This window comes from Narcine bancroftii, chromosome 1, assembly GCF_036971445.1.
Source record: "Narcine bancroftii isolate sNarBan1 chromosome 1, sNarBan1.hap1, whole genome shotgun sequence".
Classification (NCBI taxonomy): Eukaryota; Metazoa; Chordata; class Chondrichthyes; order Torpediniformes; family Narcinidae; genus Narcine; species Narcine bancroftii.
This window is the reverse complement of record NC_091469.1, coordinates 393,606,744-393,621,854: the sequence shown is the minus strand read 5'-3', so window position 1 is coordinate 393,621,854 and position 15,111 is coordinate 393,606,744. Positions and strand designations below refer to the sequence as shown.

The window sequence follows — 15,111 nt, the reverse complement described above, 5'->3', positions numbered from 1 at the left end:
AGACCATCAATCACCTGCTGGTCCTTATCTCACCCTTCCCCTTCTCTCTGCATTGGCTTTCATTCCTCTCCACTCTCACACCAGATGTAGGGTCTTGACCCGAATGTCAACAATTACTTCCCCACAGATGCTGCTTTTCCAGTAGTTTGTTTTTTACTTCACGCGTCTTTGGTAAAATTTATCTAGTTCAGTTAAAAAAACTGATTCTTCTTTCAAAGTTGAATGAGAACTTTGAAAGCCACGATCTGGCTCAGTATGCACCTTGTCATTATTTAACTTTGGAGACTAGAATTTAAATGATCCAATAATGATCGATCGATGTCTCTCCCTTTTCTTTTATAGCATGGGATGAATTTAGAATTTAGGTTACATTTCCAGTGGGATATGTCAGCACCAGGAAAACTGACTTAAAGAGTCTCACAGCTTCTCGTAAACTGAAGTTTTGAATCCAACAATGTTGATTAAATTTTAATTTAGACAAACAGCATGGTAATAGGCCATTTTGGCCAAGTCCATGTTGCCCTTTTTACACCCAATTAACCTGCACCTCTGGTACATTTCAAATGGCGGGAGGAAAGTGGAGCCCACGCAGACATGAGGAGAACTCCTTAAAGACAGCGCAGGATTTGAACCCCGGTCCGGAGTGCTTGTGCTTTAAAGGCGTTGTGCTAACCGCCATGCCAACCATGCCACCCGTGATATCTGCAATGTTTCCTGCTCACAATATTATCAACATTATTGCCTGTGAAGTGCTTACACCTGTATATGTTTATGAGGAGGTATAGATGGTGCACAACATTTGTGCAAGCTCATAAAGATGTTATTCTACGAGTTTGCACAGAGGTTGAACCATTCTGTAAATCAGCTAATTGTATCTTGTTTAGAAAATATTTTCACTGTATGTTCTCGAAGTATTAAAATATAAAAACTATTTTATCTTCCTGTCTTTTTGTAGAGAGAGGAAATAATCAAGTTGATTAGAATAATCTGTGGTAAGTTCAAACATAAAAATGAACTCGATATCTAAAAGATACATTTCAAGCATTTACTCATTTCCCACAAATGCATTGATCTTGTGCCTAAGATATTGTGTTCTGTAGAGACTGATGGGAGCATTCGGATGAGTAGAACTGCCTTTTATATTGCCATCGAGGACAAAACACCATCTTATAGCATTCAGGGATCAGCACACAACATCATTCTTCCAGGTTTCCCACCACCAAAACTGAGCGACACCTGAACATGGGAGTATACAGTGCCCTCCATAATGTTTGGGACAAAGACACCTCTTTCCTTTATTTTCCCTGTGCTCCACAGTTTTAAATTCATATGTGATTAAAGTGCACCTTCCAGATTTTATTCAAGGTTATTTGTATGATTTTTTGATTTGACTATTGTTGGGCACTATCAATTGGCCCAATAATTGCAATGACAAAGACTTAAGGGAAACGATAGGCTTTATTGCACAAAAGACTTGAGCTGGCCAAGATCCAAACTAGGGAAGTGCAGGGAAGAGAAAGACCTTTATGGCCTGGGTCCCAGGGGAGGAGTCCAAGTAAGAGTGTCATCAGGTGGTGGGCCATCCTGAGCCAATTAGCATATACAATCAATACCATTACAACTATGTAGAAATTACAGCACTTTCTATACATACTGTAGTTCTCCAGTTTCAGGGCAGCATAATGTTTGGGTCATTTGGCTTCACAGATATTTGTGACTACTCGGGTCTGTTTAATTGCTTCATTGGTGTAGGTATAAGAGAACTAGGCTAAACCTTTGATCACTTTTGGAGCCTGTAGTTGCTATTTTTCAACACACAGTCCAGAGTTGTGCCAATGAAAGTCAAAGGAGCCATTATGAGGCTGAAAAACAAGAATAAAACAGTTAGAGACATCATCCAAATCTTAAGATTACCAGTCAACTGTTTGGAACATCTTTAAGAAGAAAGAGCATAATAGTGAGCTCAGTTATCTCAAAGGCCGAGGAAAAGCTCCACAGCTGATGACAGAAGAATTCTAAATCATGATGAAGAAAAATCCCCAATCGTCTGCCCAACAGATCAGAAAAACTCTTCAGGAGGCAAGTGTGGATGTGTCAATGACTACTGTCCGCAGAAGACTTCATTAACAGAAATACAGTCCCTGGAGAACAAACTTGATGAACTCCAAACCAATCTTCAGCATCAGAGAGACATCAGGGAGTGCTGCATGATGCGCTTTTTTTGGAAATACGGCTAAATGCAGACATTCCAGACAAAGCGCTGCGGTCCAAGGGCTACACCCTCCATTGTGCTGACTGAACACTGGCATCTGGAAAGACCAGGGGAGGCGGCATTTGTGTCATCATCAATTCATCGTAATGGTCATGTCCCAGATCTGCTTCCCTGACCTGGAACTTCTGGCGATCAAGTATCGCCCATTCTACCTGCCGAGGGAGTTCATTGCAATCGCCTGGTCACAGTGTACATTCTTCCCCCAGCTAACATCACACTGCCATTGGAGGGACTGAGGACTGTGATAAACAGCCATGAAACAGTACCTTCCCGATCATTTTAGGAGATTTTAATCAGGCCAACCTGAAGATGTCTCTGACAAAACTACCCTCAACATGTCACATGCGAGTCCAAGGGAACCAACACATTTGACCACTGCTTTATGCTGATAAAGAACGCCTACCAACCCATACCACAACCACACTTTGACAAATCTGATCACCTGGCTACTTCTACTCCTGGTGTACAAGCAAAGACTGAGGACCACAGCACCAATGGTGAAGATGGCAAAAGTTTGGTCGAGGGAGGTGGAGGAGAGTCTGCAGGATTGCTTTGAATTGGTGAACTGGAACATATTCAAGAATTCATCCATAGATTTGTATGAATATGCAACAGGTATCACCAACCTCATTAAAACCTGCGTGGATTAATGTGTGCCCACACGCAAATACTGGGTGTTCCCCAACCAGAACCCCTGGGTGAATCAGAGAATTTTCAACCTGCTGAGGGTGAGAACAAGGGCACTTAAGGCTGGGGATTAGAATCCTTACAAGAACTCCAGGCATGACCTGCGGAAGACCATCTCTGAAGCAAAGTGGCAATTCAAGAGGAAGCTAGAGAAAGAGACACATACACACTAGCTATGGCAAAGAGTGCAGGCCATTACAGCCTACAAAGCAAGGGCGAACAGTTACTACCCAATGAGCTGAATACCTTCTATGCCCATTTTGAGAAGAAGAATCAAACAGTGCCTACCAGATTCCCTGAAAAGGCTGAGGACCCTGTGATATCTGTCTCTGAGGGTGATGTCAGAACATCATTCAAGAGGGTGAAACCTTACAAGGTGTTAGGTCCTGACAGTGTACCCTGACCTGGCAGGGTTCTGAAAATTTGCACCAACCAAGTAGCCGGAGTGTTCATGGACATCTTCAACTTCTCATTGCTGCAGTCAAATGTACCCATCTGTTTCAAAAGGGCATCAATCATACTGGTACCCAAGAAGAGTAGCGTGAGCTGCCTCAATGACTACCGCCCAGTAGCACTAACTTCTACTGTGATGAAATGCTTTGAGAAGCTGGTCATGGCCAGAATTAACACGTACCTAGGTAAAGATCTGGATCCACTTCAGTTCACCTATTGCCACAATCACTCCACAACAGATGCAGTATCACTGGTTCTCCATTCAGCTGTGGACCACCTCAAAAACTCATACATATGGCTGCTCTTCATAGACTACAGCTCAGCCTTCAATACCATTATTCTCTCAGTACTGGTCAAGAAGCTACAAACTCTAGGCCTCTGTTCTGTCCTCTGCAATTGGATCCTTGACTTTCTCATTGGAAGACCACAGTCAGTACTAATTGGAAACAACATCTCCTCTTCACTGATCATCAACACAGGCACACTCCAAGAATGTGTTCTTAGCCCACTGCTCTACTCATTATACACTCATGACTGTGTGGCCAGGCACAATTCAAACACCATCTACAGGTTTGCTGATGACACCATAGTTGTCGGTAGAATCACAAATGGCAATGAGAAAGCATAGATCAGCTCACTGAATGGTGTAATGACAACAACCTTGCGTTCAATGTCAGCAAAACCAAGTATATGATTGTGAACTTCAGGAGGAAGTCAGGGGAACATGACCCAGTCCTCATCAAGGTCTCAGTAGTGGAGAGGGTCGAGAACTTCAAATTCCTGGGTGTGAACATTTCCGACATGGAGCCTCCACATTGGTGCAATCACAAGGAAGGCTCGCCAGCAGCTATACTTTGTATAGGTGTCTGAGGAATTTCAGTATGTCATCGAAGACTCTCAAAAACTTATATAGGTGTATTGTGGAGAGTGTTCTGGCTGGCTGCATCACTGCCTGGTATGGAGGCACCAACTCTCAGGACAGGAATATACTCCAGAGGGTTGTTAACTTAACCTGCAACATCACAGGCACCAGACTTCACTCCATCAAGGACATCTACATAAGGCAGTGGCTTAAAAAAGCAGCCTCTATCCTCAAAGAACCCCCCCACCACCACCCAGGCCGTGCCCTCTTCACTCTTCTACCATCAGGGAAAAGGTACAGGAACCTAAAGACAAGCCCTCAATTGCACAAGGACAGCTTCTTCCCCACTGCCATCAGATTCCTTAATAATCAATAGACACTGCCTTACTTTTCGTGTACTATTATTGTCATTTTATTTATATATACTATTTTTATTTTTTTATTTATAGTAATGTTGTAAGATGCATGTAATATGTATGTTTGCACTATGAGGCTGCTGCAAAACACGGAATTTAATGACTTGTTCATGACAATAAATTCTGATTCTTCAGAGAAAACACTGCAAGATGCAAATAATCAGATTGCAGTTTGCCAAGAAGTATTTAAAAGAGCTTGACAAATTCTGTGAAAAGATCTTGTGGACAAATGAGACCAAGATTAACCTGTAACAGAGTGATGACAAGAGCAAATTTGTAATGATAGAATGCTAGTGAAAATCCTGACCACTAGAGGGAGTTGGAGATGTGTTGTTGCAGCTTGGAGTAGATTCAAAATGGATGCCTCCATGAGGTCGTGAGTATTATTGCTGATAAAGTATAGTTGTTAGAAAAGAACCCAATTATTACAATAAAAGAAACATCACAAGAGTATGGAGGCATAAAGGAACTTCCCAAGATCCAAAGCATACCACCTAATCTTTGAAACAGTAGTAGGGGTGTTATGACCTGGGCATGTATGGGTGCCACAGGTACTGGCACATCTCATCGAAGGTGTAATTGCTGATGGCAGTAGCAAAATAAATTCTGAGGTGTATAGAAGCATCTTAACTGCTCAAGTTCAAGCAAATACCTACAAACTCACTGGACGCACTTCATCCTACTGCAAGACAATGATTCCTGAGGAACCGTTGCGAAAGCAAGAAAGGAGTTTTTCAAAGCTAAAGACTGGAAAATTCTTGAATGGTCAAGTCAGTTACCAATCTAAATCCAATTGAGCATACCTTCCATATGCTGAAAAGAAAACCAAAGGAAACAAGCCCCCCCCCCCCCCCCCACCCACCCAATCAAACAAGCAGTAGAGGCCTGGCAGAGCAATGCCAGAGAAGATACTCAGCACTTGGTGATGTCTATGAATCACAGACTTCAAGCAGTTTTTGCATGCAAGGGATATGCAACAAAGTACTAAACATAACATATGTCCCAAATATTATGGTGCCCTGAAATGATGTTATAATGTATAAAAAATGCTGTAATTTCTACATTGTCAAACCAAAATGTACACAAATATCCTGGAATGTGTACTTTAGTCTCCTGTGAATGGTTTGATTGAAAATTTAAAACTGTGGAGCACAGCGGCAAATAAAGGACAAAAAGTGTCTTTGTCCCGAGCATTATGGAGGGCACAGTGTGTGTGTGTGTGTGTGTGTGTGTGTGTGTGTGTGTGTACACACACTCACAACCAGAAAAATAGAGCCTAAGGGGTAATTGAGCATAAAACTAGTAGCTGTTGAAACAGCTATCTTTGTTTTCATTAATTTATTTTGTTTTTGTAAAATAACAATCAGTTAGCATATTTATAATTCAAATCTAAAATGTTGACAAGGGAGTTTTGGGTTTATTTCTAACATGTATATTTTTTTTCTTAGTGCTCTTTGGTTTTATTTTATTGCTTAATGCTAGTTCTGAAAGCAGAACGTGTTTTTTTTAAGTTTGGATACACGCAGTCAGGAAGTAAAGGTAGATTTTTATGCATGCCAAAGCCTTGTATATAATGTTCAATGTATATACTTCATTCAATGGGTCAGATCAATCTATTAACTTTCCTTGAATCCCCATTGCATAGTGATCCTGATCAAATATTACAGTACTTTTGAGTATCAAACATTTGTGATTACCTGGATGAAATAGTCTATTTATTCCAATAAAATAAAATAGCAGTTCTTTTTTACCCCAAAATCACTGACAACATATCTTTGTGCTACACTACTATATTTCAGAGTGCGGGCTTGCACTGGGTGTAAAAAACTATGATTAATGAGTTGTTTGCCACGTATATTGTGCAATGTATACATGCACCAAAATTCTTACTTGCTGCAGCTGAACAGATACAGATATTCTGTAAAAAAAGAACAACTAATAAACAACTGCTATAGTATACTTCATTAAATTGAATGGACAAAAAAATTTCCAAAATAGATAGATAATAAATGTTCACAGTTATCCATGAATAAAAGGTGCAATTGTGCACGTGGTCCTTTTGTGGTGTCTCAGCAGTTCATGATTACTGTAATAAGGGGAGGTTCAGGAATCTGATAATAGTCATTTGAAAGAAACTGTTATTGAATTGCTGATTTTAGCCTTCTGACCCTTCAACACGAATGCATCAGTGAGAAGTAGGTGATGGGAGTCCTTTATGATGTTGGCTGCCTTCTTAACATAGCACCTTTTTCTGGGTTCATATAAAGTTTTGTTTGGTACTGCTTCAGAATATTAACTGACTGATCTCACTGTTTCGAGGCGACTATATAAAGGCAAACTGCTGTTTTGAAGAAATGAACCATTAATAGGCATTCACTAATATCATCAGTCATGAAACTAATGTTATGATTTAATGTTCTGAGGGTTACCATACCAACAAGATGTTCCCCATTGCCAGCAAAACCTTCCAGCAAGGCTTCCCCTTTGGAGTTATGGAATGGCTCCTTTGCTCACATTTAATTATTCATTTACTGAAGTTTCCTTCTGATTTTACATTCAAAAAGGTGATTCTCAATTCTTTCTTTCAGGATGTGGAAAGAAATGCAAAGAAAAGCCTCTTGAACTGGTATTTGTGGTGGATAGTTCCGAAAGTGTTGGACTGGAAAACTTTAATATTGTTAAGGAGTTTGTCAGAGCTCTGACAGACCGAGTTAGTGGTAGCAGTGCAGCCATCCGAATTGGTATAATACTCTACAGCCTTAAAGCTCAAATAATCATTCCCTTATGGCAAGATATCACTCTCGAGGAAACCAAAACATTAATTCAGGACATGCAATACTTAGGAGAAGGAACCTACACTGGAACGGCCATAAAGGTGGCGAATCAAGTTTTAAAGGCAGCGAGAAGAGATGCCCGCAAGGTGGCAATAGTAATAACTGATGGACAGACAGATAAGAGAGATCCAACTAACCTGGAGATGGCAGTGAAAACACTCCATTCCGTTAACACAGAGGTTTTTGTTATTGGGATCGGCAATGCCACTGATCCTTCCTTCTCCAGTTTTAAGAAGGAAATGAACCAGATTGCATCTGATCCAGATGAGGAACATGTTTATCTGATTTATGACTTTTTGACACTTCCAAGTAAGTATGAAATGGATGAATTTGGTAAAGAATTTATTTTGATGTTTTAGAAACAAATAGCATATAAATATGGCAATAATAATTGTACCACTCCAACCATACCTGGGGAAAAGGTTGTTGCCTTTTAAGAATCATTAAAGTGACTTATCCTGTTTTCATTGGCTTGGCATTGCATGCCAGTTTAGTAGGCATGTTGTTCTGATCAACAGGATGCATATCCTCCTCCTGTGTCATCCTCCACTTCCCAGATCACCAGCATTATTCCCAGTTACACTGTCTAGCTTTTCTTCAGTCAGGTACTTGACTCAAACTGGCTCAGCTTTGGGCAAGAGTCAGGCAGCTAAATTTCAGAGATTCCAGGCCATGACACTAACCTGCGACTTCCTTCCAACAAAATGAACCCTCACCCTTTAATGAGCCCAAGTGTTGGTACACCACATGAGGTGTGCAAACAGGAGCAACAGTCTGATAATTGGTCACATAATAATGCAGAAGATAACTAAAACTATACAGATCTGCACCTCTGAAAGCAGTACATGTACAAGGGTAATAAAAGATAAGAGGTTGTCATGGTAACATAATCGGAAACCTTACTATTTATTTATGGGCCAAATAGTTCCAGTAGTGGAGGGAAATCTGGTGGAGAGTTGGCCCAGGCTGAGCTCTCAAACTTCCACTCAGCAGGTTTCAAAGGATCTTGACAGAGATCCAGGAACAATGCTCTCACCCAATCTGCTTCCTGCCAAGAGAGTGGGTAGCAGATCAAGAAAGAAATGAAAACCAAGAGAATAAAAATCTTTCCAAACTTCCAAAACTTGGCCAATAAATCTCAGAACATTGTTTTCATTGTTTGAATATAGATGTGATATGAAGTCACAAGTCAGTTTTTACGAGATTTGATTTGCTGGGTTGTTGCATTTTGTTTTAAACAGTTTTATCCCCATTTCAGCTCTTGAAAATAAACTGTTCTCCAGGATCTGTCAGTCTGACAACGATCCACTGCTCAATTTGATTCCTAGCTCCAAAATACCCACTCCAGTTCAGCCCACACCAGGGCCTGACACCATACACACCAGCCTATATCATGAGGAGGACCTACAAACAACTATGCAGGTGGGTTAAAAATGGAATTGCTAATACGTTCCTAGCATTTATTAACTTATTCTATGGTCGATCGTGCAAGTGCTACAAGAGCTGGAAATCTGAAAGCATAGCAGGAGTTACCAGAAAAAAATCAGCAAATGAGGCATTATTTGAGGAAACAGATTTTTTTGTCCTTCCTTAATTGCCCCTGAATTGCGGAAAGTTAAACGTGCTAATGGCCTGGAGTCACATAGATGCCATTTAATTTCAGGATGTTAGTGAAGCAAGAGCAATGCACAAAAGTGCTGGAGAAACTCAGCAGCATCCACTCTTTTACTTCCTAAGGCCATTGTGTGACTTGCTCATTTTCTCCAGCACTTTTATCTATTACACTTGACCTCAGCATCTGCAAATTTTCTTGTTCATCCTGAATTGTGCAAGAATCTGGTAGTTTCATGGCTATAGTTACAGAGAATAGATTTATTTTAAATTCCATATGTTTTAAAAAATGAGGTGGCCATGGTGGGATTCAAACCAATGATGCAGACCCATTTCTGCTGTTCTCCTAAACACTATACAATCAAACCGAAAAGTCTATTGGTCTTTCTCCCCACATCTCAATGTATAACATGGAAGAAAACAGTTTAGTCAGTCAGTTAAGACAAGAATAGGTACTTGGGCCTATCATGCCTTCTTGCTGAGCCCATCTGAAAAATCGGCACTTGCACAAAAACCATTTGAATTGTGCAGAATCAGACCCAGTTACATAATCTGGATCTAACTGCAGAGTTTAGTCTGAAGGCTGAACAACTGGCCAGCAGAAAGTTTCTCCATCAGGCCTGCTGTGCCCAGATCCAAGTCTCATGCCAGAGAGAGCTAGAGCAGGCTAAGCTCCTTCAACAAAATCAGTTTCAATGTGAACATGGAAGAGCAGGAATGCTGCTTCAGACCTCTCCCCAAAAAACTTTAAAGCAGCCTTGACTCCAGCTTCCCCTTCCCTGCCTCAACTTCAATTGCTTGCTCCCCGTCCACTTGATACATCAGCCAGAGGCCCGGTAGAATTTTGGGAAAAGTAACCCATGCATATTCTAATCCCTGTGTGGTTTCTAGATCTGGGGACAATGCCAGGCTTCTTGGCAGTTTTCCAAACAATGCTTGAACCTGTCACCAATAATTAGATATGATATCCAAATTTCAGATGTTATATCACATTTAAACCAAAAAAAATTTGTAAGTTAAAGTCTGAACTTGAACATTATAAAATCTTTCATTTGAGAAATTCATCCTTTCAAGTATCTTTCATTCCTGTAGTTTTTCCCACTTCTTTTTGTGTTCATTAAAATCACATATGCTTTGTCCAGTTGATTAAAAGTTGTCTTTAAATAATGGGAAAGTATCAGCAATCTCCTCAATTTTTGGAAAATATTCATGTGCCCCTTTTTATCTTCATAGAGTAGCTCTGCAGGAATTGGCCCAAATATACTAGAGCCAAATAGCCGAAGTGAAGACACATTGACGAGGCAAAAAGGATCTCCTGAACTTACAAGACCAGAAGAACGTATACCATTGGGAAAGCCTGAAGTAGGGACTGGAAATGATGATGAAGATGTACTGGAAAAGTCAAATCTTTTCAAAGACAGCACCATTCCACCAATGTTCGTTAGAGAAGATATGCCAAAAGAGGAAGGTTACAGAGGTACATAAAGAAGAGCTCACAGTGAAGTGGTTAATGATGCCGTTGAAATTTATTTAGGCATATGCATTCAATTATCCACTGGAAATTTGTCCTTTGTGAAATAATTTATTTAACCAAAACTTCCTTTTGGTTTTAATCTCTTTGAGTACCCCCAGGACTGAGTTTGCACCCAGTTTTAAAGTGTAAGTTTACACAGTGTTGGCAGAGCCTTCAGCCACAGAAGGATTCCTATTTAAGTGAATCTTATGCTTCAGTCATTGACGCTACTTCCCATCAGCCTAACACCAGTTTACTAACTGAGGTTGTCCAGTGCTGGAAAGAATCCATGGAATATTTGGGTTTAAATGGATATTTTAGGGATCACATTCTGAAATTCACTTTGCTTAGTCGTGTTGTTCAGGGAGAATCACTCACAAGAGAGAAATACAATAGCTGCCATATGAGAATTTTGAGCAGAAAATAAATTGCTGGAGAAATACAGCAGGCCAGACAGCATCCAAGGATAGAAATAATAAGTGAATATGTCAAATAAGAACCCTTTATCAAAATTATAGGATAATTGGTATATTTATGGGGCACAAGCTTGTAGACCGGATGGGCCTGTTACTGTGTTATATGTCTAAAAAGATTAAGATAAAATAAGCAAAATAACATAAAAGGGGAAAGGAAACTTGAGGAGGGGCTCAGAGGTGATTGGACAGAAGGTGTGAAAGGTGACTGATAAGCTCTATCAATGACTCTAAAGACTGAGAGTGAGAAACGATAGGCTTTAACAAACTTTAGATTGTGGTTGGTCTGGCTCCATGTGCTCGAATGAATGGATAGGGGGAGGAAGGTTGACCTTCATGGCCAGGTCACAAAGGGAGGAGTTACTTGGCGCCTCACAGTTCGGCGGGCAGCAACTTCCTTTGAAGAAGACCGTGGAGCCCACCTCACTGACAAAAGACAAAGGAGGAAAAACCCAACACCCAACCCCAACCAACCAATTTTCCCTTGCAACCGCTGCAATCGTGTCTGCCTGTCCCGCATCGGACGAAGATTTATGGAGGGGTAAATGTCCACGTCAGCTGCAGGCTCGTTTGTGGCTGACAAGTCCGATGCGGGACAGGCAGACACGATTGCAGCGGTTGCAGGGGAAAATTGGTTGGTTGGGGTTGGGTGTTGGGTTTTTCTTCCTTTGTCTTTTGTCAGTGAGGTGGGCTCCGCGGTCTTCTTCAAAGGAGGTTGCTGCCCGCTGAACTGTGAGGCGCCAAGATGCATGGTTGGAGGCGATATCAGCCCACTGGCGGTGGTCAATATGGCAGGCACCAAGAGATTTCTTTAGGCAGTCCTTGTACCTCTTCTTTGGTGCACCTTTGTCGCAGTGGCCAGTGGAGAGCTCGCCATATAACACGATTTTGGGAAGGCGATGGTCCTCCATTCTGGAGACGTGACCTACCCAGCGCAGTTGGATCCTCAACAATGAAGATGCTGTTTACATCCGGTACCACACGGATGGCAGTCTCTTCAATCTGAGGTGCCTGCAAGCTCACACCAAGACACAAGAGCAACTTGTCCGTGAACTACTCTTTGCAGATAATGCCGCTTTAGTTGCCCATTCAGAGCCAGCTCTTCAGCGCTTGACGTCCTGCTTTGCGGAAACTGCCAAAATGTTTGGCCTGGAAGTCAGCCTGAAGAAAACTGAGGTCCTCCATCAGCCAGCTCCCCACCATGACTACCAGCCCCCCCACATCTCCATCGGGCACACAAAACCCAAAATGGTCAACCAGTTTACCTATCTCGGCTGCACCATTTCATCGGATGCAAGGATCGACAACGAGATAGACAACAGACTCGCCAAGGCAAATAGTGCCTTTGGAAGACTACACAAAAGAGTCTGGAAAAACAACCAACTGAAAAACCTCACAAAGATTAGCGTATACAGAGCCGTTGTCATACCCACACTCCTGTTCAGTTCCAAATCATGGGTCCTCTACCGGCATCACCTGCGGCTCCTAGAACGCTTCCACCAGCGTTGTCTCTGCTCCATCCTCAACATTCATTGGAGAGACTTCATCCCTAACATTGAAGTACTCGAGATGGCAGAGGCCGACAGCATCGAATCCACGCTGCTGAAGATCCAACTGATCCATATACATAGCACCACAGTAACCACCAGAAAGGGAGGAGGGAAAGAAAATTTAGAAAAAAGTACTACTGGAGATGGAAACAGTGGAATCAGATAGAGGGAAGGATTACCCAGATTTAGAAAAATCAATGTTCATGTTATTTGGTTTAAGGCTGTCCATGAGAAATATGATGTGTTGTTCCTCCAGTTTACATTTGGCTTCACCCTGACAATGGATGAGGCCAAGGACAAACATGCCATTGTAGGAATGGTCAGGGAATTAAAATGGTCAGCAACAGGAAACTCATGCTTAGACCCACAGAGTGTAGATGTTCAGCGAAATGGTCACTTAATCTAGGTTTGGTCTCCCCAAGGTAGAGGATGTTATGTTTGTTCATTGAAGAAGAACAACCTTGCATAGTTTTAATGCTTAAACAACTTTATTTCTCAAGCTGCTTGAACTAATAATGCACTCTACTTTGGTTGTAGTCTACTATTTGTTCCCTCACCAACCATGCGCATTGCCTATTGGGAAATGTAGTTCTTTATTATACACACATAATAACACATCTTTCCCCTTTAAAAAAAAACACAATACTATGTCGACATAACAAGGGTATCTACATTCCATGGCCAGTCTCTTTCCACTCAGCAGCTTTCAGTCAGTGTCTGGCGTGGTTTAACAGTCCTTTTTGGTCTGCTGTGTGTTTCCACCAGTTCATTGCTTGCATTTAGTATTTTTATCTTTCTGTGAACTCTGAACAACTTGTTCCTTTTCTACATGTGCTGGTCCCTTTTGTGTACTGACAGGTGATGAGTCACAATCATGAGTTGGAGCTTGTGGTCATAGATCCACACTGGTCCTTCTCAGAGGTGGCCCTTCCTCTGTCTGGATCTGGGAGGAATGTGGATCTATTTCCTCTTGCACATATCCTGGCAAGGCCCATGTACCAGAATTGTGATCTCAGATTCACACTTGAACTCCAGGTTTCAGGACTGGGAGGCTTTTTACAGTCTTATCATATAACCATATAACCGTTTACAGCACGGAAACAGACCATGTCGGCCCTTCAAGTCCGGTTCTCTTGCACAATTCCACTAGCTCCTCCGCAAACTTGATACTGTTTCTGTTTTACTTTCTCTTCCACTTTGTGTGGACCTGATGTGCTCTTTTAGGTGTTAACAGATTTTCATGCATTGGAAGGTATGCATCAACTCATCAGCATTTAGGCAGGAGAAAGGCCATTCTGTAGTGGCACACTTTTGTGAATCATTAGGCTTTGGTGGAAATGGGTGGAGAGCGGGAGGGGGGAGCTAGTGGAGTTGTTCAAGTGAACCGGAGCAGACTCAAAGGGCCGACATAGCCTCTTTCCACGCTGTAAACGGTTATATGGTTATATCAGGCACTTTCATCATGGGGTTCTTCGCCACCTTTTTTTGGAATATTTTATTTTAAAATTTTCCATACATGAAATTATTAAACAATTATACAAACAGTAAATGTTTAAATTTAAGAAAATTTCAATCATTATATCCCCCCTCCCTAGACTCCCCACTCCCCCCAAAAAAATGATATGTAAAGAAGGATATATAGTAATATAAAGAAAAAGAAAGACAGCATCATGGATTTCTCAGAGGATCACTTCCCAACACACAGGATTCCAACAAGGTTTATATGACGAATTTGGGGAAGGAGATGAACACAGGTCTCGAGAGGTTGGAAAAACACCTCTACACAGTTATACCTAAAATTTGCATATACAGTTCCAAATTTGCAAAAATATACCATTTTGATTTTTCAAATTAATTGTGATTTTCTCCAAAGGAACACACTTGTAATTTCTAAAAAAAAATTCCATCTTCCCATACCCAAGTGTGAATCCGATGCAATATACTTCCTTGCCACCGTTAATGCTGTTTTAACAAATTTAATTTGGAATATTGATAGTTTCAACTTGGAGGTCTTGTTCCTTCTATATTCCCCAATAGAAATACATCTGGGTTTTGTGGAAATACAATGCCTGTACTTTGACCTAATAAATTTCCTAAATCCACCCAAAAAGGCTTTACCCTGGGACATGACCAAGTTGAATGCAAGAAAGTTCCTATCTCTTCACCACACCTAAAACATTGAACTGATAAATATGATTTCATTCTATTCAATTTTTGTGGTGTCAAATATAACTGATGTAAAAAATTGTATTGAACTTATTTATATCTTAGATTAATAGTATTTGCATATAATCTCAACAGAGATCCTACCATATTTGCTCATCAATTGTAATATTCAAATCCAATCCCAATTTCTGTCCAGATTTATGCACTCCCTGTTTAGATAAGATATACTAAAGAAGTAAATTTTTTAGTATTTCCTCTTCTAATAAGAGTTTCC

General features: G+C 41.0%; 1 protein-coding gene across 2 annotated transcripts in view; it reads left to right on the top strand.

The window, feature by feature from the left end:
• LOC138751433 (collagen alpha-1(XXVIII) chain-like) overlaps positions 1-15,111 on the top strand; it is a 216,801-nt gene that overhangs the window by 185,604 nt on the left and 16,086 nt on the right. For both annotated transcript variants that reach the window (XM_069913684.1, XM_069913685.1), the window contains exons 31-34: positions 956-992; positions 7,279-7,833; positions 8,783-8,946; positions 10,369-10,612. In XM_069913684.1, coding sequence (XP_069769785.1) covers positions 956-992; positions 7,279-7,833; positions 8,783-8,946; positions 10,369-10,612 — 1,000 coding nt within the window. The remainder of the gene's footprint in view (positions 1-955; positions 993-7,278; positions 7,834-8,782; positions 8,947-10,368; positions 10,613-15,111) is intronic.